General features: G+C 44.3%; 1 protein-coding gene across 19 annotated transcripts in view; it reads right to left on the bottom strand.

Moving 5' to 3' along the window:
* DNM1 (dynamin 1) overlaps positions 1-16,668 on the bottom strand; it is a 64,529-nt gene extending 47,861 nt beyond the window's left edge. For all 19 annotated transcript variants that reach the window (XR_011730279.1, XR_011730278.1, XR_011730276.1 and 16 more), the window contains exon 1: positions 16,328-16,668. Coding sequence is in view for 14 of the 19 variants with exons in the window: in XM_071766284.1 (XP_071622385.1) it covers positions 16,328-16,488 (161 nt within the window). In the remaining 5 variants the exon portion in view is untranslated. The remainder of the gene's footprint in view (positions 1-16,327) is intronic.
* Positions 16,669-22,198: the final 5,530 nt, after the last annotated feature.

Genomic DNA, 22,198 nt, shown 5'->3' with positions numbered 1-22,198 from the left:
ACTGCTGGGTAACTCCCAAAAAAGAGTTGGGAGGGACAGATAATGAGCTAGAATATAACTTCTGAAGTCTGCAACTTCTCCTATTTCCCTATCTGCTTTGAGCTCTTCTGCTCCTTTGCACTGGAGTTGATACCAGCACAGGTGCCCAGCAAGTGTGAGGCTGCTCTCAGGTGCCTCTCATTTTATGCAGGGACTGAGGCATTGGGGTCTTCAAGCATGAAAGGACAACAATTATGCTAATTCACTGTCCCAAAAAAAAAAAAAAAGAATATAAGTAGGTTGTATTACATGTTCACACACACATCCTGTGCCAGAACTGACATGATTCTTACCACAGGAATACCTTTCTTTATTTTCCTTTCTTTGCCCCTTTTACAGCTGACCATGATGCATGGTGTTCTGGACTTCTCCTGCATTGGTTTCCCATGCTGTGCTCTCACTTTATTCAAATTTTAAAAACCACTGTGTTCACAGAGTTAGCATATGAACTAAATAAAACCACATAAGAAATCAACATTAACTGAAAAGGAAACATTTTAAAAATCATCATGACCCAGACAGAAAACCTTTCAGGAGTCTGTCCCTCTCCAAGAGAATCCACCTCCCCAGCCAGATGTTTGAAAGCCTTCATACAGAGTTTGGAGAGTCAAATTCAGTTCCTTCTGAACAAGCATAGTGGTGGGGTTTGTTTCCCTGACATCTGGAACTATATAACATACCATGGAAAGACAGCAGCTGAACAACCTTCCATCTCAGCCAGAGCTCTCATCATCTTTCCATGGGACACAGCACAATTTCTTGCCCAGAGGTAAGTGCTGCACCCTGTGACACCTTGTTGGTTTTTTTTGGTAGAACATAGATGCTCTCTTTACTAGGGAATAGGATAAAGCCTTTTGTTACAGAAAGGCATTGTCATATTTATGTGCTCTTGGGGGTCTCTGGGAGGACCCACATGCCCTGAACATCAAAAGTGTTAATCAAAAATGTGTTTCCCCACACTCAGAACACATTTGTTGAGTCAAGTGTGGGCTGAGAGGGCTCAGACAACTAGAGAAGGAATAGGCCTTATGGAATGTTCTCTTCCATCACTGATACTTCATCTGCAGTGGCCGTGTTCAGTCTTCAGCCTGCAGCTCCTTTATAAACCCCACTAAAGCAACAAGGAAAGCACACAGCAATTTTTACATGAACGTTTGCTTAGAAACAGCTCTCCCCACTGCCCCCCCCAGAGTGCACTAAATCTCTTCTAGAGGGCACTAAATTCTGCTTTTCTTGCTTATCTCTGACTGCACAGGCTGGTTCCCAGGAGTCACTGCAGTCAGTGCCTCTCATTCACACCTCCCTTTTTATCTCCATCAGCCTTTCTGCACCCACCTCTAGGCAGGTCCCTGGAAGCAGTAGGATACAAGGAAGTTTTTCTATTGTTTATTTCCAATTGAATCCTTTAGGCTGATTTTTCTGCTTCACACTCCACTGGCTTCAGGGTACATCAAAATCTGGAAGACAGCTGTATCCATTCTGCCAAGTCATGGCTGTGCTAGAGCCTCTGTGCCTGAGTTAGCCTGATGCAGAATGACAGAGCTCCATGGTTGTGCTGCTTCCACAGAACAAGAGACATCATCCGAGGAGGTCAGAAGTGTTCTTACACTTTAGGTATTACACTTTTATTCAATGGCCTGGGGGTCTGCCAGCCTGCAGAGTAAACTAGCAGAGCCAAGAGTTTGCCCCAGGGATTTCTGCAGCTATAAATCCAAGGGGACCAGTATCATCCAGCTTTATGCTTGGTAGACCTTATAGCAGGATCTGGCCTGACTTGCAAGGTACACTCATATATATTTTTAGATGACCTGATAATAAGGCTGAGATGTTGCTACATTCCTCTGATGCACCCCTGCAAACCTATAACCAAGACTTATGGCATCCAGGCAGCTCACTGGCTGCATTACAAAGCATAAAGCAAGATTTTCCAGCAGAGCTGCACTCCATCCCTAGCTCTATTTACATCACATGTATTAAAGTCCCTATATACAATAAGGGGAGACAGAAGCCAAGCAAAAGGAATTTCTCTCCATCAGCGAAGGTTACACAGCTCCTGTGCTACAATTGTAGGAGGGAGACAATGTTCAAGGAAATACACTGGGAAGGGGCTCATACACATACAGGCATTACCATTACTGCCAGTTTTCCATAGCTTTGCTTCTGTCTAGAACTGTAAGTTTTCCCTCTCAGTGTCATTGCTGGGACCTAGACAGGCAATTACATTTAGGACACAGACTGAAATACAGAGGTGTTGCTCAGCCCCTTTTAAAGGATCTGCACTAGGATCTTGCACAGGGTCCATTCAAACAGACTCAGTATCACAGACCACTAGGAATAGATGGGCTCTAGTAAGTACTGTTCTAATTTGAACCTTTTGATCAAGGTTTATATTAATGCTTCGATTACTTCTCTGCTTTCATGAGATTAACTTTCATTTTAGAAAAAAAGACTTCAAAATCAACACCCCCAGTCACAGGACTTCAGGTGCTGGGACTTTCTGAAAGCAGTACACCAACTATAACAGGGCTGAACTCCCCCAGATCCTTGCAGACACCACAAATAGTTCTCAGCTCTTCCCTAGAGGAGGGTGTGCTAGAATATAAGCACAGTTCATCACCTCAGCCATCCTGATTGAAAACTCTGGGCAGAATACACAGCCCCAGCTGTGTAATGCAGATCTCCTTTCTGGATAGGGGCGACCAAGGATAAATCCTTTGCTTTTTAGTGCCATGGAGAGCTGTGACCCTGGGAATCCTGGCACATGACAACAGCACCTTGTGTCACCCCTGCTGCAGGAGCCTGCAATGGGAACAGACTGGATGCATGTGCTTCTCTCCTTAGTTATGATTGCTGACTAGATGGATAATCCCTCCATGGGCTGCTGCTCTACGATTGCAGTGCAGGAACCAATCCAATCTGAAAGCCAGAACCAGGCCCAGGGGATAATTCCCCTCCTACTTCCCTACAACATGGTGAAATCTACTTGTTTCCATAGAAACAAATCAGTTTGATGTTCACACAGCTCCTGCATCCCTCACTGCTCTGCATCAGCCCCAAGCTGCTGAGGCTGAGAGATTTTAAGCAAGTGTCTACAGCTGTAGGTCAAGAGCTTGTAGGAGAAACAAGAGGTGCTCCTGGCATACAAAACCATCTCACCCAAGATGTCATTTGCTTCCCTTCACCTCTGCTGGGAGAGAATTAATCAGGAATATCTCCTCCTCCATTTTGATGGTTGATTTATCTGCTAGATCCCTCCCTGCAGATGGGTTAGCCCAGAACACACAAAAACGTAGAACACAGATGGGGAAGGAAAACAGGGCACTCCAACACCTCAAGTGCACTGTCAGCTGATTTCCTCTTTGTATTTTTGCAGGTAAAAACCGTAAAGGGATCGTCTTGTTTGGAACTCTGCATTTTACTGTAGAGGATTATTCAGAGAATGGTACAGCCTACAGTGCAGTGTGATCTCAAAAAGTCACTGCCCATTATAGCAAATGCCGCATTGACTCCAGGCTGCAGCACTGGGGAAGGAAAGAGTCTTGAGAGTGTAGAAAACTGCAGCACAGCTGCTGTGCAGCTTCCTCTGGCATCTTTTGGATAATAGAAAATGAAGTCCTGGATCTTACTTGCTGCCTTGGAATACTCAAGGTAAAGAATAACACAGCACTGATTCTACATGACAATATCAGGAACTCGAGGGACTGAGCAGTTCAGTGTATCCTGAATGAACACAGCAGTAAGGATTACAGCTTTGTGGAAAACACTTGTGATTTCAAAAATTACAGTCCCAGAAAAAAAGAAAAAAGGCTGGAACAATGCTGGTTTCACCCATTAAAAAAACAAAAACAAAACAAAAAGCAACAACAAACATAACATCAAATTTGGGTCGCAACACCAGGAATTGGGAGGAAAGCAACCACAGCACTACCTGGGTCCAGGGGCCTCCAGAGCCACAAGTATAAGAAACATTGCACCTGCATGATGCTTTCCCCACTCCAGAAGCTACAAAGCAGACCTTTCTGTCTTGCTGAATTCTTACCATCTCAGCACAAAAGTAAGTTTTCCTTTTGCTCCCTCCAAAGCATACATACCCTGGCAAAAAAAAGTCATTTAGTTTCATCTCCAAAATCTCCCTGCAACTTTAAATCTCCAAGAGGAGAATATCAGCCATCAACAACACCCTGGAGAATCAAATTAATTCAGTCCTGATGGCAATAGTGAAGAAACATCTTTTTATGGCAAGAAAGGTAAACCCATGACCCAGCATCTTTGCTTGTCCCTTTCTCAAGCTGCACTGAGCTGTTGTAACACTGCAGTAACACTGCTCTGCTTTGGCACAAACAAATCTACTGACAAATCCTGGCTTTGCCATAACAGAAGGGTTGCAGCCCTCAAAGACATGACCTGTACAGCACCTGCAACTTGAGCTGGGAGAAAAAACAAAAGGACAAGCTGTACACTAAAACTCTGGGACAGGAACGACTGATGGGAAAGCACAGCCACAATAACACCCTGGGATTAATGTATGCTAAGACTCAGGAGCAACAGGCTGACCTTGCTATTTCCCACCATCAATGTCTTAATCTGTTCTAGCTCTCTGGAGTCTGGCTGGAGCTGAGTCCAGACTAAAGGCTGTCCAGCAGTAAAGGCTCTCCTGGGTTCAGTGACACTGCTAGACTGTGCACCATAAACTAACCCTAAAGCTTTTTGTCAATGGGGACTCTAGATAAAAAGGGTTTTATCCTCCTTTTTGCCCTTCTCTCCCTCAGAGAACGAAACAAGGAACAGTCAGACTCAAAGGTACCAAAACACTCATGGTAAGTATCATGTTAGATCTCTTCCTAAAACTCCATCACGTCTGGAGTCCTGGTACTTGCTGCAAAATCTAAGAAAGAACAAGTGATGCTCAAGGCATATTTCATCACTGCAGTATGACACCTCCTCCAGTCCAAGACAGCTCTGTGTGCTATAAAAGGAGACAGTCTCTCCAGAACCTGAATGCCATAAAGGGTACAGGCAACAGAGTTCATTGGAAAAGGCAAAAAATCACTTTGAGTCCACTAATACAAACCCAGAAGATGTATGAGGAAAGGAGGCCATGCCTCAGGTCATGATGTGCTCTTAGTGGTCAGACTTGGGCAGTGGGTTTGCAACAGGCCAGGCAGGAAGGACAGAGTTCTGTGGGGTACCAGAGTTATGCCACACTCAGGCATCCTGACCAAACTGCCCAAGGTGCACGGTTGTCCTGCAGAGGGAATTTAAGATGTCAGCTTATATCTCCTCTCTGCCAAGAGAAGTATACAGGAACAGTGCCAAGCTCCTTGCTATGCAATGCACCTCTGCAGCTCCAGATATAATTAGGATCACCCTGGCTGTAAACATGGTGCAGAGGAGCTGCTTCTGAAGCCCTTGAAGAAAAACCAGCAGAATGACTGCTGGTCCAGTGCAGAGCAAAGTCACAGAGGCATTAAACTCTATTTCAAAAACCACACAAGACATCTCCATTTCAGGCTATATTAGAATGCAAGTTGGATCAATAGTCCCAGAAGAGATGAGCTTTTGACCTCCTGGCTGGTTCCAACGTGTCTGTCAGAGTCCTTTTGACCAGCCAGTGGGGACAGCAGTTCTCACGTCCCAGGGAACACTTTCCTGTGGTCAGGTTTGTGCAGTAACCATAGAAGGTGACATCCAAAGAATTTCTAAAGGCATCTGAATCTTCACAGAAAACTTGTAGGGCTTAAATTCAAAAAGCAGAGAAGGGTCAAAATTGGTATTGCCTATTAAGGGGCACTCTGACTCTACAGCAGAATCATAGCATAGTGACCTGGACAAACAGATCAGTTCTTCCATTCCTTTTTGTATTTTCCAGAAATAAAGGATTTATGTAAATACCTTTCCCTGGATCTTCCTCCCACCCCTTCAAACCAAAAGTGATTTCTAATAATATTTGCTTTTGCCTGTCCAGGTATCCAGTTTGAATTCAACTTTGTCCAAACAAAAGATGGCAACATATCAAGTGCTAATGCAATGCCTCACTTTCTGTTTTGCAGGAAGTATTCTTTAAGTACCATTCTTTCAATAATCTATACAAATTCATTCAGGAAATTGACCTCTTTATTCAAGACGAGTTTGGGGTGTCAGGTAGTTTGCAGGCCTGGCATAACAAGCATATCTTTTATGAAGAGGCATAAACAGAGAGCAATGCCTAGGAAATAGAACATCAAACCAAAGTAGTACAGCCCAGAGGGAAGTAGTGTATTGTTAGGATCTCTGCTGAGAGCTGTACTGATGTAGAAGAGGTGACCTGAGGTTCAGCACTGGAGCTGCATCAGCTCTGCAGTGTGGCAGTGTGACACGTCATGCACCAATCCCAGAGGGTGTTCTGCATTTTGGTTTGTACCCAGCTCCTTACCTCTAACTGTAACCCCACTGCAAACAGATCTCCTCTCAAAGCCACCACCACGCTCGGGCAATTCCCAGCTATTCATAGAGGAGTTTCTATTAAAAGTAAAAGCACAATCAGCTTAAGAAATTGCCAGAGATTACTAAGAGATCACAGCAGCCAATAAGAGAGAAAACCTAATGTGTAGTAGAAAGGGCCCCATCCTCACCCAGAGTAGTACAAGTTCACAGTCAATCATAAGCAAGTCAGTAGAACTAAATATCAGCATAAAAGAGAGGGTCACAGCTTTGCTTTTTACTGGCTTAATTCTGAACTAACAGGACAGCAGGTATATTCCCCTGCTGATGGAGAATTGCTCCTGTGCTGGCAAGCAAGTGGCAAATGAATGGTTACTTTCATTATAAGCCCCTGTTTGAAGAGGTTTATAATCACTTGGATGAGGAACTACTCTCCCAGTGTGTTAATTTGATGCTAGAGCCCTGAGCTAGATTCTATATAACTTTACATATGCAAGAAGGGCAGGAAAGCAACAAGGAGAAATTGAGCAAAGACTTCAAGATTTTTTCCTTTAGGTACCCCTTTTCTTGTTTGAAAAATTTCAGCACAGCCTCCCCCATCCCTTGATCTCCATTCTCAAATATATAAATAATTAAATAATTTTTTCCTAGTGGTCTCCAGGGTAAGTCAGCTCTGCTGTAAAAGCTTTTGCAGATGTTGAGAACCGACTACTCAGCATCTCTGCAGACTTCTGCCCATTAATGCTTTGAGAAGGGGTCTAAGTGCAGTTGAGGAAATACTCTGAAATACAGCTGCAGTCTATGCTCAGCTTACAGCAACACTGCCTGGCTCTTCAGCCAAAATCCACAGCAGTTATCAGTTCAGTATTGGCTCTGTCCTCTCCCAGGCAACCCATACACTACACTGGCCACCCTTACATGAAAGCCATTTCACAGCCAGACAGTGACAGTCCCAGCACAGTCAGACAGGATCCCAACAATTCCCATGTCTATGGTATTGTTAACTCTTCACCCTTCAACACATCTGCAGCAGTGTAACCTAAAGCCACAAGAAACAGGAAAGGGAGTGCTAAAGGGGAAGCAATCCATTATTAAAATAGTATTTAAATCCCCAGAGACTCGACTTCCAATTCCCATTCCAGTCACAAGTGAGGAACTGGGTTTATTCCAAACATCATTATTTATAATTTATTGTTCATTGTGACTGCAACACAAGTATTTTAGCAGAACTTAGGGTTTTGAGACTGAGAACTGATCTTTAGGAAGGAAAGGGTTGACAACACAGATCTTAAGACACTTTAGGGTTCTTTGTACTGGTCACCAGGAGCACGTAGGGAAACAGCTCCTAAAGAAAAAGTACCCTCAGAACATCCACGTTAGGAATTGATGGTTTCAATACAAAAGCTACACTGTGCTTCTGTTAGCTTAATTGCTGTGTCCAGAGCTTCAAGAAAAGGCACACAAGTCACAAGACTTGCAGAAAAGTGGCAGAAGTTGGCAAGTTTGCTTCCAGTCAGCAAGACCCAGCTTGAGGAGCTTGCACAACGCCTGCTCCCAAGATGCTCCCAACACCTGCACTGCAAGAAGCTGCTGACCAGGGACTGAAACACCAAACACCATCTCACTTCCATTTGGTCATGGCTGGGTCTGCCAAGGCTTTCAGAGCATCTAACACTGCAGAGAACAGAGACACTCTTAGATTTCAGAATCAGGGCTCACTCTTCCTGCTCTGTGACTCAAAGAGCAGTTATCAGCTACAGTCAGCACCAGCTTGAAGGTCGTGCAGGGAGCAACAGTCAGCAACTTTGTCATGTCTGCCCATCTAAAAGGCAGCTTATTACTAAGCCTTTACAGTCAGTTTTATTAATTAAATATTCACTAGTTGGACTTTGAGAACAAAAGGCTGGACCTAAGTACAAAGTATCACTGAGTCACATGGAATAACTGTTTAACTACCTAGCATTGAATTAAGCTCTCAGTTGCCACTCAGTGTTTGATGCACACTCGTGCCTGCTCCTCACTAAACCCTCAAATGTTGTTTCAGTTCTCTCTTCATAGCCACCCCAATATTTATAGTAGTTAGCCCTGAGCAAGTTGTCCAGTCCTTATGACTGAACTCCATTAAATCACTCAAAAATAAGCATGATACCTGCTTTAGAAGGAAGAAAAATGTGAATAAAGACAAATAGCTTTTTGGAGCTTTTCAGAACCAGTCCTGCTTAAAGCCTGACCACCTCCAGGCCTGCCCAGACCATCTGAGTGTTTGAAGTCATTGAAGACAAAACCCTGGCCTTATTTCTCTGTAGGGCTGCACTCCCTCATCCCTGCTCTGAAAGGCTATATGGAAAAAAATTTAAGAACTAGCAGCTCATCTAGTGCAGCCTCGTATCTCCCAATGTGTTCTAAGAACACCCTGGCTCCTCAAATATCAGCATCTGATCTATACCAGCAGCCAAAGTGTCTCCATCAGTTCCAACCTCTGTGCAGAGCAGACCTAAGTAACCGGCAACACTGGGCAAACCAAGCTGTGCAAACAGCTAAAGCTCTGGACACACCACTTTTGGGGAGAAAGCAGGTCCTTCCAAGGACTCGGGCAGACATCACTGTACCACCTTTGCAGAGTGTTAATTTATGGTTAAGAAAAACAGTTTCCTACTTTATGGTTAACATTTTCTGGTGTTTTTGCAGATGTCCATCAATGACACACACCTACACAACAGACCAACAGCCTCTTTCTACAGATAGAGAAAAAGGTATAAAAAAATTAGTCACACAAGAATTCACTTTCAGAGCTGAGAAGAGAACTCTCTCTCAAGGCTGAACATGCCCATCTGCCCATTGGAGATAAGATTGCTTTACCTTGAGCTTTCACTAGTAAGATGTGCAAAACCAAGTCTGATAGCAGGAAAAGAACAGTTCAAGTGGAATGAGAAACTGTCCTGATAGTGAGCTATTTTCCCCCCCAAGCATGACTAGATCTCTTTCTGGTCCAGATTTAGTTTTAGTTCTTCTTCCAACTTGCAGTACTCTGACTCATATGGTTACAAATCTGAGTCCAAGAGGGAAAGTATTACACTCAAACTTTTTTGGGTGGATTTCTTAGTGGCACATCAAGGAAGTAGGTTTCCCCTGCATATTACCAGTAGATTTCCTTTCACAGATGCCACCTCAAATTCAATTTTACATTGGACATATAGGCTGAACACCAGATGCTTCTACGTGACTGCCTGCCACTCCTTCAGCAAATCTTCTGGTTTTGCCACTCAAAAGCACTGCCTGACACAAAAATCTGAGTATTGGCTCACATGGGTGGAGCACACATGGGTTTGTTCTTGTCTAATAAATTTACTGCTCAAGGCATCATAATAAGTCCCACTGTAGTAGCTAGAACACAACAAAAACTGTTCTCTTGATTAACTTATGCCAAACTGTCAACTTCTTCCACTGCTCCTCAAAAAGGCTCCTCTTAAAGATACTAAAAGTCTTACCTAAAAGAATTTTTACTCATATCTTCACAGACAGGCTCAAACTTTGAGTACAAAGCAGGGACATTCAGTAATTCCCCAGATCAGGAAAGGGATTAGCTTCCTGTCTCAGAATAACATTTTCAGAAGCTGCCTGAGATAGGAGGTGGTGCAGACTCCTACACTTTCTAATCAAGTCTAGTGGAGTTCTGCCTGCTCAGAGCATCTGGAGAAGTCAAGTTCAAGGACTTGGCATTGAAGCTAGGTATTGAACTATGGCTTCTGAAAACAATCAGTGGCCTTTAAAAATAGAAATGTGCCTTTGCTTTGCCTTTTTTTTTTTTCATGGTGTGAAAAGTTACGAGCACATAGAATTCTGAAAACCAGGAACAGCTGACAGTTTTAGCAAAGGGAAATGCTTTTGAGAACTTCTGACTTCTATCCTCCTCTGGCTTTGCAGATGTTTTACAGCCCTGTATCACAGCAAACTGTTAATAGAGCAAACAAAAGAACCACAACACTCCCTGTCTCAAAGGAGAGTAAGGACTAACCAAAGCTCAGGATGCTCTAAGATGCCCAACATGAGTATTATCATGGTGACAAGAAGAGTCCACACTAGTAAAGAAGGCATCCTCTGATCTGCCAACCATCAGATGATGAGTTCTAGCAATGACAAGGGAACCTGTCATCTTTACACACCAGTAGGTCCCAACAAGCCTTGACTTGCACAACACTGAGCATCATCTTCCAAACTGGAGATCCAGCTGGTCTACTTTCGTGGGTAAATTCCAACAAGACCTGAGGCATACCATAAGGATCTCCTTTCCTGGTGAATATATAAGGCTAGTGGGCAGTTACCAGAAGTATGAGATCATCAGTGAAGAGCTAAGCTGAAGAATAGTCACTGAGATCTGCAGAGAACATCTGCCTGCTGCAGGAGGTAGAAAAGATATTAGGCATGTATTTATTTGAGCCTGCTCCTCTAACATGAAAACAGTCAGAACAAATACAGGCAGACACTGCTGCTGAGCCTACAAACATTGAGATTCAGGCATTTTTCCCTTGCAGCCATCCATGTTATGTTACATTTTAATTTAATTATGCATCTCCTCCCAATGTTCCCCCTCCCACAAGTGTTTGCTCAGAGCTGTACAGATTTCTCTTAAGTTAAATTATTTTATCTTGTGGTCTGCTGTAACACATTATCCATTTCCCCCAGTGCTCCATCTTTACTTCCTTCCCCAATTAATCTGAGATGAATATAGGTATTTTCTTCACTGAAGACCAAAGGCTTGCTGACATTTGAAAAACTTACTTGACCACAATTTATTTCTGTAAACAGCAGAATCCTATTTCTGGCTGTTGCACCATTCTCCATAACCCTAAATAAGGCAGTTCCCAAACTATGCCTATGTCTTTAACCTGCAAAGACACAGCAGCATTTGGTCAGCTCACAAATGTATTTATCATACAACAAGCAAGGGTCAGTGACTTGTAATTACCCTCTCTGCCAGCACTCTGGACACATAAATGTATCTCAAAGTAGAACACACACAAAAAAAGAAGAATCATATTTAAGGATCCCTTTTGTGGCCAGAGCAGAGTAAGTTACTGAGTATATCATCTTGTTTAAATTTAAATCTGACAATAAAGTATTGCACTGATGTTCAGCATTACCCAGTACTGCAGACATCCTCATTTTATACAGAATGTAGCTATGATTTATGGAAGGTTTAAACCCTCAGTTCTCTTCATACCACTCAAGTTCACAAAGCTTGTACTATAGCAAAAACCTAAACTTTAAAGCACAAAGATCATTGACAAATCTGTTCTCCTGCAGTGTCTGAACATCCCAAGTATCTACAACTCTGTACACATCCCTAAAGGATCTTTCACTTCTAGGTAGTTGCTCAATACTCCTGTTGCTTTCTGAAGGCATTTTGCTGGAGCAGGTTCCCATCACAAAGCAAAATGTGTTACCAAAGGAGGCATTCCCTCATCACATCTTGGGGCTATAAGTATTTTTCTCTAAATGGCTGGGGAAGGTTGAGATATGCAGGTATTATCTTACTTCTCAAAGCTAAATCCTAAAGCCAAACAAAATGCTGTGGCTTCAGGATGTAGTTTTGGACTTTCAGTAGGTGACACTGTAAAACAAAGGCACAGCTGCAGCACACACTGTCTGGTTTTTGCTTGGTTTTTTCAAGTTAATTACTGTAGAACAAGCACCATGTTTAATAAGTATTTATCCTTACCACTGCCACAGGCATTGCAATGATGCCTTTTTCCTGCTCTTTTAGCCATGCTGAAATTTCAGTTTGCTGGGAGAGGCAAGGTTAAACCAACAAAGTTGAGTTGAGGCCCACGTTTTTACCTCCAGTTTCCTTCCAGACAACATACAAACATCAGCTAATTCTGCATCAGAGCCTGGTGACAATCTAAGTGCCCCTGTTAGGTCTGGGATGCAAAAGCTCCCAAGAGAAGATGCTTTTGGAGTAATGCTGAGGCCTGGGGTCAAGTAAACCCCAATACATTTCCCACAACTTTGGCAATGCTTAGATCCCTTGATCATAAACAAAATGGTTGCACCATCACTCAAATCTTCCCACCTACTGTTCCCAGTCCTTAGTCATTGCCTCTTCAGCAGCCCCCTTAAACCATCTGCTCTCCAGAAGTCAGAGGTGCCTTGTTTTCCTTCTACAAAGAGCAATGTAGCTGTCCTAGCAGTGCTGAGCAGCACCCTGCCTTGGATCACACAACAAGAACACAAGGCACAGAGATTGATGCAGCCATCTGAACACAGCCCAGTGCTTTCCATTTTTCCAGTCTGTAAAGCAGCAATACAGACAACATTCCCAACAAATAACAGCAATATTCCCACAAATACATATATTTGTGTAACAGTGCTCCGAATCAACTTAGGATTTAAAAAAAGACACACCTGCATTTGTTATTTTCATATTATGGCAAAATAAAAGTGGCGTGAGCATGGATGATTTTACAAATTACTTTGTAGGCTGTCTTGTATATCCTTCCCTTCTTGGTCCTTTGGATGGTCTCAAGTCAAATTAGCACACAAAACAATTAGCACAGACAACATGCTTTGGTTTTATCTGAGCAGTTGTGCTGGTACTGGTGTCTGCTCCAGTACCTTATGGTTTTTGAAACGTGGCAGCAGCGAAGTAACATCACAAAAATCAACTAAATGGCCCCTGAGGTACCTTCCAACCTAAGTTATCCCACAAGCCTACAGCCACACCAACAGGAAATGCCTGGAGCTGACCCAATTAACCTTCCTTCCAGTTCTGGGGCCCAGGATAAACCAGTCCACAAAGAGATGTGTCACCTGTCTGGCTTCTACATGGCTTCTCTCATCTCTGCAGTGATTTTAACACCATCAGCCAGTATCCCAGTCACCATGCTGAGTCTCCGGCAGCAAAAGCACACATAGCAGCCTCACTGACATCTGGTATTATAAATACAGGCTCTGCACTGTTGGATAATCTGTTAACAGCAGAGTAAGTGACACTGAAAGAGCAATTAGCAGCAACTAGTAAGCCATTCAGGAGGAAAAAAAAAAATTGTTTGTTAAGACATGTAACTAAACACTGATTGCAGTCAGCATCACTCCTCTCTGCTTCGAGGTCTCCAGCATGCACAGGACTCAGTGCCACTGCAAGGAGCCAGCAGCAGCCCTGGACTCAAGTGCTGCATAGCCACAGGCTGGGTCTGGCAGTGGGGGCAAGTGTGCTGCCACGTGAGTGTGCCCTGGTGACAAATGGAGAGGAGCCTCACAGGTATTGAGTGGGGAAACCAGCCCCAGCAGGGCCTCCAGCCCCTCGTCTAAAGTGTCCCCATCAAACCCATCAATCAGTACCAACTGCAGCAGCATTTGTTCTTGCACAAATTTCCATCCACTCAGAGGAACTCATCAGCACTCGCATTCACTGTGCAGTGAGCAGCTGCTGAGCAATAGCTGCACCACCATCCTGGTATCAAGCTGGAGCAGTGACATATGTCATGTCCACACTACAGCAATAATTGTATTTGTACACAGTAGGTCTACACACCATTTCTTCTTGTGCCTATTCAGAAAAGGAAAAAACAGCCCCTATCACAATTACATTGAGGAGCCGTGCTTATTCTGGATACTATTCCCATAGCTTCTTATCATGGTTTTCAATAACCACACAAAAAGAAAGACTATACATTACAACAGGGCCCCAGCATTATTTTAACAGGATTGGGTTTTGCAGCATATACACATACATTCTGTGGTAAGATGTCTCAGGTTACCAGTCTCTAAACCAGCCAGCACTCAAGGATATCAGATAGAGAAAGACCTCTTCCCTTTAGCATATTTTCCATTTCCACTGCAATTATTTCCTCTAAATGCTTTTCTATAGGCTGGTTTCTCAGCTTCTGCTCAGGGGACCCTTCATTATTTCATTTTCTAAAAAGCCACAGCACTGTAACTTGCTGCTAGAAGACAACTGATGGGACACAGTGAGGTCACAAGTTCTGCTGGGACCAGAAGTCATAAGAACGACAGAAAACAATTTAACTCATTTGCTTTCAACCTGGCAGATAAAATCCCCAGCTCCCAGCTGGTGCCAGGAGATACACACCAAGGATAAATACATCCCCTTCTGCACTCCCAGTCTAAAGGAGAGGGGCAGTGTACCCCAATACACCAACTGTCTTTGATGAGCCCTCCTCTGGCCTGACAGCCACACATACATCACACATTACGCCACTGCAGCACTGGCTGCACAGATCCACTAAAAAGGATTTATGAGGTTAGGCTGCCAGTACTCAGAAAGCATGAAAACAGCAGAGCCAACAGGTGAATCTGTTTTGCTCACACATTGCAGGAGACTGATTTTTCCCCTTCCCTGAGAAAACTACAGCAGAGGAAGTTTTGCCCTTTGGTAGTAGGAATTATTATTTTCTTAAGTGTCTGTGGACAAACAAGTGGATCCTGGTCTATGACCTGAGGCTCAACAAAATGTGCTGCTGCAATGTCTTCCCCTTGGCATGATTCCTGGCATCCCTGAGGGATACTGCATGGACTGCTAGAAGTCAGCTAGAAAGCATCCCAAATTCTATGTTTATCTGTAGTAAATAAAAAAAACACCTTATTCCTGGTGCTTTCTTTGCACCAGGTACAATCCCTGTGCCTTCTTCCTAGCACACACAACAAACCATGCTTAAGGCTACCTTTGAACGAATGCAGAATTTGGGGCTACTTGCAGCTCAACAAGCAATTCATACACACCACAAACCCCTCCAACAGCAGAAAAGCTTTATGAGCCATCCGGCAGTAAACAGCTTAAAAGAAAAAGTGGGGGTGGGGGAACAGCATCCAGTAGATGTCACAAATGCAGTTTACTGAAAAACCCACACAAGCATCTGACCAGGTATCACAGCAGTCCCTGCTTTCAAAACAAGCCACCACTTAGAGGAGAAAAAAACCTCAATAACTAAAACCTGTGTAAGACTGAAAACAGTTAATTATCGATGCCAGAGACAAGGTGAAGAACAACCCCCCCCTTTCCCCAGGTGTTGTGTGTCTACGCTGGAGCAGATAACCACGGTCTGCAATTTACTCAAGTTGCAGATGATGAATGCGAAGGTCACATGAAGGGAAAGGCATCGGTGTAGTGTCTGTCACAAAATGGTAGCACCCAGGGATTTGAACATATAGGAGGGAGATAACCCCGTCCTTCCTATAGCCTTTCCGCAGCTCCTGACATGGCATCCGCTATGGAGGACAGCAAGGCAGAGCCGAGGGAGGGGGACGGAGCAGATTAAACTTAAACCCCCCCTCCACACACATCCATCTCCCGCAGCCCCACGGAGGGGACAGCCCGGCCCGGCAGCCCCGCACCGAGTGGGTCATGAGGGGGGGAGAAGGGGCTGGTGGTCCCCACGGACAATTCAGCCCCCCCGTTATGTAACACCCGGAGGAGGGGGGTGTCCATCACAGGCCCCGAAGGTGCGGCAAAGGCGGGGACCCCCCCTGCAGAGATGCCAACCCCCCCACCCCGAGGCGGCGAGACCTCCTCCGCCCCTCCCTGCCCCTGCACCGCGGCGTCCTGCAGCGCTGCCCCTGCACCCCGCAGCTGTGCGGGAACCCGCGCTGCCCCTGCACCGGCTGTCCCTGCACCCAGACGTCGGTGCAAGCAGCCGCTGAGCCCCTGCACCGCGTTGTCCCTGCACGCAGCGGGTCTGCCCGTGCACCGCGCTTGTCCGCGCACCGCACTGCCCCTGCACCCCGCAGCTCTGCCCATGCCCCGCACCGCCTGTGCGGCAGCCCTGCCCGCCGTGGGGCTTCCCCAGGGACCCCCTCCCCACACACACACACACACACACACACACACACGCGCGCTCTTTTTTTTTACCTCCCGACGAAATTCTCCAGCACGGAGCTCTTGCCAGCGCTCTGCCCCCCCACCACAGCGATCTGCGGCAGGTCGAGGTTGGCGTTCTGCCCGATGGCGGCGAAGGCGTCCTGCAGCCGGTTGACCAGCGGGATGAGATCCTCCATCCCCCGGTTCCCCATGGTTGCGGCGTGGCACCGGCTCCTCGCACGGGAGAGCTCTCACACTACCCTCCTTCCCTCACGCTCACCGGCGGGTAAGCTCGGCTCTCGCCGCCCCAGCCGGTGGGCACCGGCACCACCCCGCGCCCCTCGTCCCGCTCCCGCCCGGGCTCCGCTCTCCTCAGACCGCGCCTGCAGACCGCCGCGCGCCGCCGCCAGGGGGCTTTATGGGCACCGGCGCCGCGCTGCATCCTGGGAGATGTAGTCCTGGCGGGATGGAGGGGGGAGAATATCGCTGAGGGGGGATCGCCCCGCGGCAAAGCTCTCTGACACCCCCTCCTCTGAGGGCAGGGATAGCGATAGGGTGAGAACGGGCCAGCTCGCTCCTTCTCCCGAAATCAGAGCGGCACAGGCTGTCCCCAGGCCGGGGGGGGCTGTGCGGTGCCACGGCCCGCTTGGCTCAGGCTGAGACACCGGTATGGCCCGGCCCGGCTACCTGAGAGGCCTCCTCAGCCTGCCCCGAGGGTCAGTCAGCCGGGGAACCTGCCTGGTTCAGCCGCTATAATCGTCTGTGAGCCGGGACAGCTCTGTCACCGTCCCTGTCGAGTTCAGTCACTGTGTCTGTGCAGCACAGTCAATGTACAGGTAGGATTTGGTCATAAGTACTCATAGGGTTTGGTTACTACACCTGCAGTTTGGTCTGCAGAGCCATCCTGGCCAGCTGGTACACCCATGCAGTTTGGTCAGGGTACCTGTGAATTTGGTTGACATATGTGTATGGGAGGGCTTTGTGGCAGGACAGCACTTCTGGAATCACCAGAATACAAGAAATACTCAATATGATTGAACTGGAGGTTTTCAATAGCACTGCTTCACTGTGGCTGCTTCATCTCTGTTTACACTTGGATGAAAAAAAATCATTAATTTCTGTTTGTGGTTGCAGAACAGTAGGTATTGTTGCTTCTGTGTTTGTTTTGCAGAAACACAAACTAGTGCTTCATTCTCTGTACTTAGAATTTGTTTTCAAAAATCACTAGTTACACTAAAGAGGAAACTGACTGATGTTAAGTTTTTTAAAGGGCTGGGGTTTTAATAAGAATATAAGGTGAGGCTGTATATGATTTGAAAGCACATCAGTGAAAACAAATGTTCAGAAAACAAGCTGATGGCTAATGGTGACTCAGGAGGATGGGGAATGCTGCATTTCAAAAACCTCTCAGTTTGTGCTACCCAGTACTCTTGTTCACAGCTCAGAGAGAGCTGGGGGTGGAGGGGGAAAGGAATAACAAAAAAACCTGCAACAGATTTTGAGCTGTATGTTTTGTTTTAAACAGCAACTTTTTCGTTATAATAATTCTAAGGAGGATTTCACAGATGTCCATCAAATGTAATCTGTGCAAAAATACCTGCTGGGTGTACAGAGAAACTGGAACAACCACACTGAGGGGTGAATTTGCCTCACTGTCAGTGAAGATGCCCAAGGAAAATGCTCTGAAAACATCACCAGTGTTCAGGGGAAAGGAGCTGCTCCATCAGTACAGGTAACACCATTGCAGATCATATGTGGGCTGTCAATACTATTTTTTCCTCTTAGCAAATTTCCCAGTAAATATCAAGAAGCAAGCTTAAAAAAACCTCAATATAAACTGTGGACAAAAGTCTTAGCATCTGTGCAGCCATTCAGATCATTTATGTTGAAGGAATGGGGAGAAAAATGTTGGGTTTTTTCCTTCAGAAGTTGATAGCTGCTCCTTGTTAGAGGTCACCATAAAAAGCACAGTGAAGAGTATCAAAGACTTAAAGACTTCCTCCCTGTATCAGAGCTGATGTTGAGGTAGCTTCAGATTGTGATGATTTTGAACCTTTATTTGAGGAACCATAAGAAAAAAATTAGTTCTTTTCCCAGAGGTTACTATAATCTTAAGTTCACCTACACAACTTTTCAATACAGAGCAATATTGCTTAGCTACATCACTGCAATAACCTCATACAATTCAAAACCCTTAGTGGCTGTAACCAGCACCACCTGGGGCTTCTCCCCACACCTGTGGGACCAGGAGCTCTATTTAAGCTCAGTCCAGACCCAGCAGTTCCTGAGGGTCTATGGAGAAGTGTTGGTGTCTGTTGGGAGTTCTATTTGCCCAGGGAGTCTTTGAGTCTGAATTCAGCTTGCAGGTTGACTCCTTAGCTCTGTCTCACTGCTATGAATGTGCTTGGAGATCACCAGACCTAATCCTGGCCAGCAGGTTGGTGTTTCTTCTTGAGCTTGGACCTGTCTTGTTGCTGCTCTGTTGTTTTATGATTTGGATTTTTTATTGGACCTATCTGTTGTCTTTGTTCTGTCCTATTTGCCTGCCAGGCACTTAGGGACTGGGTCCTGGTTGGTAATAACCTTGCCAGCTGTAGGATTTGCCCCTTGGCTCCTGCTTCCTCTTCCCCAGCTCTTGTTGTTCCTGCACAGCAGCATTAGCTGCTTAATCACTAAATAAAGTGACTTGATTTTGCTCCTCTTCTTGTCTTCCTACCCCACCCCATGAATCCACACTGCCACAAAAGCAACGATGTTTGATTGTGGCTATCAACATTTTTCTAACAATAGAAACATCAAACTGCAAGTCTTATATTCAGCTCCCTTCTTAGCACTCTAAACAGGTGCTTTGTTCTGAGTGAGCCCACTCCAGTCCAGAAATAATCATTGAGGTTTATACCATTTTTTGGAAAAAAGCTGACATTAATAATTTTCTTTGAGAAAAGCTTGTGAAAGAACCCTGTAAATATGCAGCTGACGTTCAAGATTATAGGGGGAAAAATAAGGTTTGTGTTGCCAATTTAAGAGCTGGTTCAGGAGGAAGGCTGAAGCATGACTTTTTTGCAGGTACTCTTTCATATGTTCCCTGGTTTTATTTTTGAATGAAATTTGTAATTACATGGTCCTTGAGAGGACTAAGGATTGTCTTTGGTCTAATTTGCTGTGGTCTCAAAGGGCAAAAGTGCACTGGAGGGAAGGGAGGAAGCCAGTAAGGTGGTCTCCAGGTAGACAAGAAAGGAAGAAATCAGAAATATTGGCAAGCTTTACAGAGATTTCTCAGCAGATGAATGCTGGGGTGAAAATGTAAGAGGCACAGAATGTGCTCCTGTTCCCCGTGTGCTGCAGAGACTCTTGGAAGCGAAAAAGAGGACAGTGCTGCCTGCAGTGTTACCCCTTCAAGAATTCATGAATACAGTGAAGTTTAAATCCACCCTTCTCCAGCAAGTGTATTCACACAGCCCAGAGATCCGGACTCGAGCGTCAGAGGCGCTGAAGCTTGGTTTTTAAGAAGCTTTAGAAACCTACACCTCCCACTGATGAAAGAAAGAACTGCAGGCACTCAGAATCACTCCTAAAGCCTTCCATTTTCTCTCCTGCAGGAGACCGAGGTGCAAGGATGTTGGTGACAAACAGACCTTTTGATTCCATAATACCTTTCACCTGTGATTTATGTAGCAGCATGTGATAGTTTCTAGAGAGGAGAAAAAAAACAGCTGTGATTCCCATCCTTGATGGGAAATAATTAAGGACTTGCAGTGTCTGTGAAATAAAAATTAATTTATAAACTGGAGTGGATGGGGGAATTTTATTTCTTTTTATGTTGGTAGAAAAACTTAAAATGTGAGCTAAGAGAAACAAGGAGGATGGTGTAGGGTTTTCTGCTTTTTGTTTGTTTGTTTTTAAAAAGTGTTATAAATGTTTCTGGATGTACTTCAGTGCAAATCCCTAAATATGTATAAATATGTATATGGGCATAACTGTGTGTTTCTATGTGTGGCTACCAACATAACAGCTTTGTCCATGGATTTTGTCACCTCATGCAAATAGAACTCCCAGTTTAGTGAGCATAATTAGAAACAGGCACTTGAGTGCTGGTTATGAGTCCCTCATAACTTGCCCTTGCAAAAATAACACACCTAGTCCTCAGAGAGAAAAAAGAAACAGAAACATTGAGTACCATTAGCTTAAAGATTCTCCTAGTTACCTGAAATCTGTTTCTATTGACTGCAGGTAGAATCTTCAGAACATTTCACAGTGCTTCATGAAGTGGATGTTCTTGGTCCTTTGACTTCCTAAAGAATGTTTATAAACATAGGTAAGAATTTAAATTCAATGTTTATAAGCAGAGGTTAGAATAGAAGTTCCACAAAGAATCAGATTCTTTGTCAGTGTCTCTAGCAATACAGAATACATTATACAGCTGACAAATAGTTAGGAAAACTTTATTAAAATCAGTCTCTGAAGTTTATGTGACTATCTAAAGCTGCCTATAGAGAGAGAAACAATTTAAATAGCTATTTTATAGGTACTTAAATGCTACTATAGTAGCAGTGATACCACAAGAGTGGTACGTATTTTTGTTACATAACAAAGGTTTCTCTCTGATGTTTCTATTGATGGAAAAAGCCACCTGGAAGAAAAATAACCTTTATTTTGTTTCATTTTAGAATGTAGGACTTTTTATAGATAAATACAGTGAAATGCTTCCTCATCTTCTCTTTTGAAACAGGAAATTTGCTGGTCTGCAAGTTCCTCAGAAAGAGGTAAAAAAAGGTAAATCTATGTATGAGATGTCAGGTCATGTTTATCTTTTGTATGACTTCAGAGAGGCCAGAATATACAAAAGGCAAGAAATAAGCTGAATGATATAGTCTGTTAGGAAAGGATGTGAGTTTAAATTAATGTTTTAAGAGCACCAAAGCTGAATTCTCTGCACTTTCCACATCCAGTAAGATAATGCAAAATAGTTCCTGGGATGTATTTTACCATGTTAGACTGAAAATCACTGATAGAAGCTGATTGGCCATGTGGCAAAATGGGTATAAAAACATATCTTAGTATATATCTTGTGGGCCTTCCCTGCCAATCAAGAAATATTTGGAAGAGGTTTTTAGCACAACAGAACAAAGAGTGGGTGCAAATATCCCTTAATGCAGAGATCATTTTGCTTTGAAATGTTGTGTGCTGCTGCTTTTACATGTGTGAGTAGAGTCTTCTTCCAGATAAAACTGACATGAAACCAGTGTAATTCTAGTAATTATTATCAGCTGTTGAGAGCAGGTCTGGTTCAAAGTGACCCAATCTTTCACTGGACAGCTCCCAAAATCAGGAGGATAAAGTACTTTGAAGGTTCATAGGCCTTTTGCTCCTAAGAATTTGGGAGATTTAAAGACATTACAGTGAATGAGTTATATCCTAGTGAAATGGATGGTGTTATTACTCATCCTTGGAGATTGCAGGGGAAACTGTGGGTACCACAGTACCTTGGTGCTTTCATAGGCACTGAGAAATTCTTGGATTTTCAAAAGCTGAGTGGCTTCACCTAGGGTCATGTACCAAATCATTTTCAAAGCCAAAATTAAAACATACAAAGGCAGGGTCCAGTCATGTGCTGAAAACTAGAAATCTCTGATTATCTGCATGCATGGTCTGGGCCCTGGAACAAGTTCATATTGCCCAGTCATTGGTTCATATGGATGGTCATCTCCAAACTGATTAGTCTAAAATCTGGACAGTTTAAAAAGGCACAAAGGGAAAAATCAATGTATCCTGCTGTGTTGAAAATTATTAATGCTAAGTGTTCACCACCCATAGCTGTGTTCAGTTTACAATACTTTCATCTAAAAATCAATCCCAAGGCCCTTAATGAATCAATTAGTCTTTATTGGTGTGAATAATAGGACTAAATTATTTCAGGATGGG

This window comes from Heliangelus exortis, chromosome 22, assembly GCF_036169615.1.
Source record: "Heliangelus exortis chromosome 22, bHelExo1.hap1, whole genome shotgun sequence".
NCBI lineage: Eukaryota > Metazoa > Chordata > Aves > Apodiformes > Trochilidae > Heliangelus > Heliangelus exortis.
Note: the sequence above shows the minus strand (reverse complement) of the source record. Positions and strands in the feature narration are given on the sequence as shown.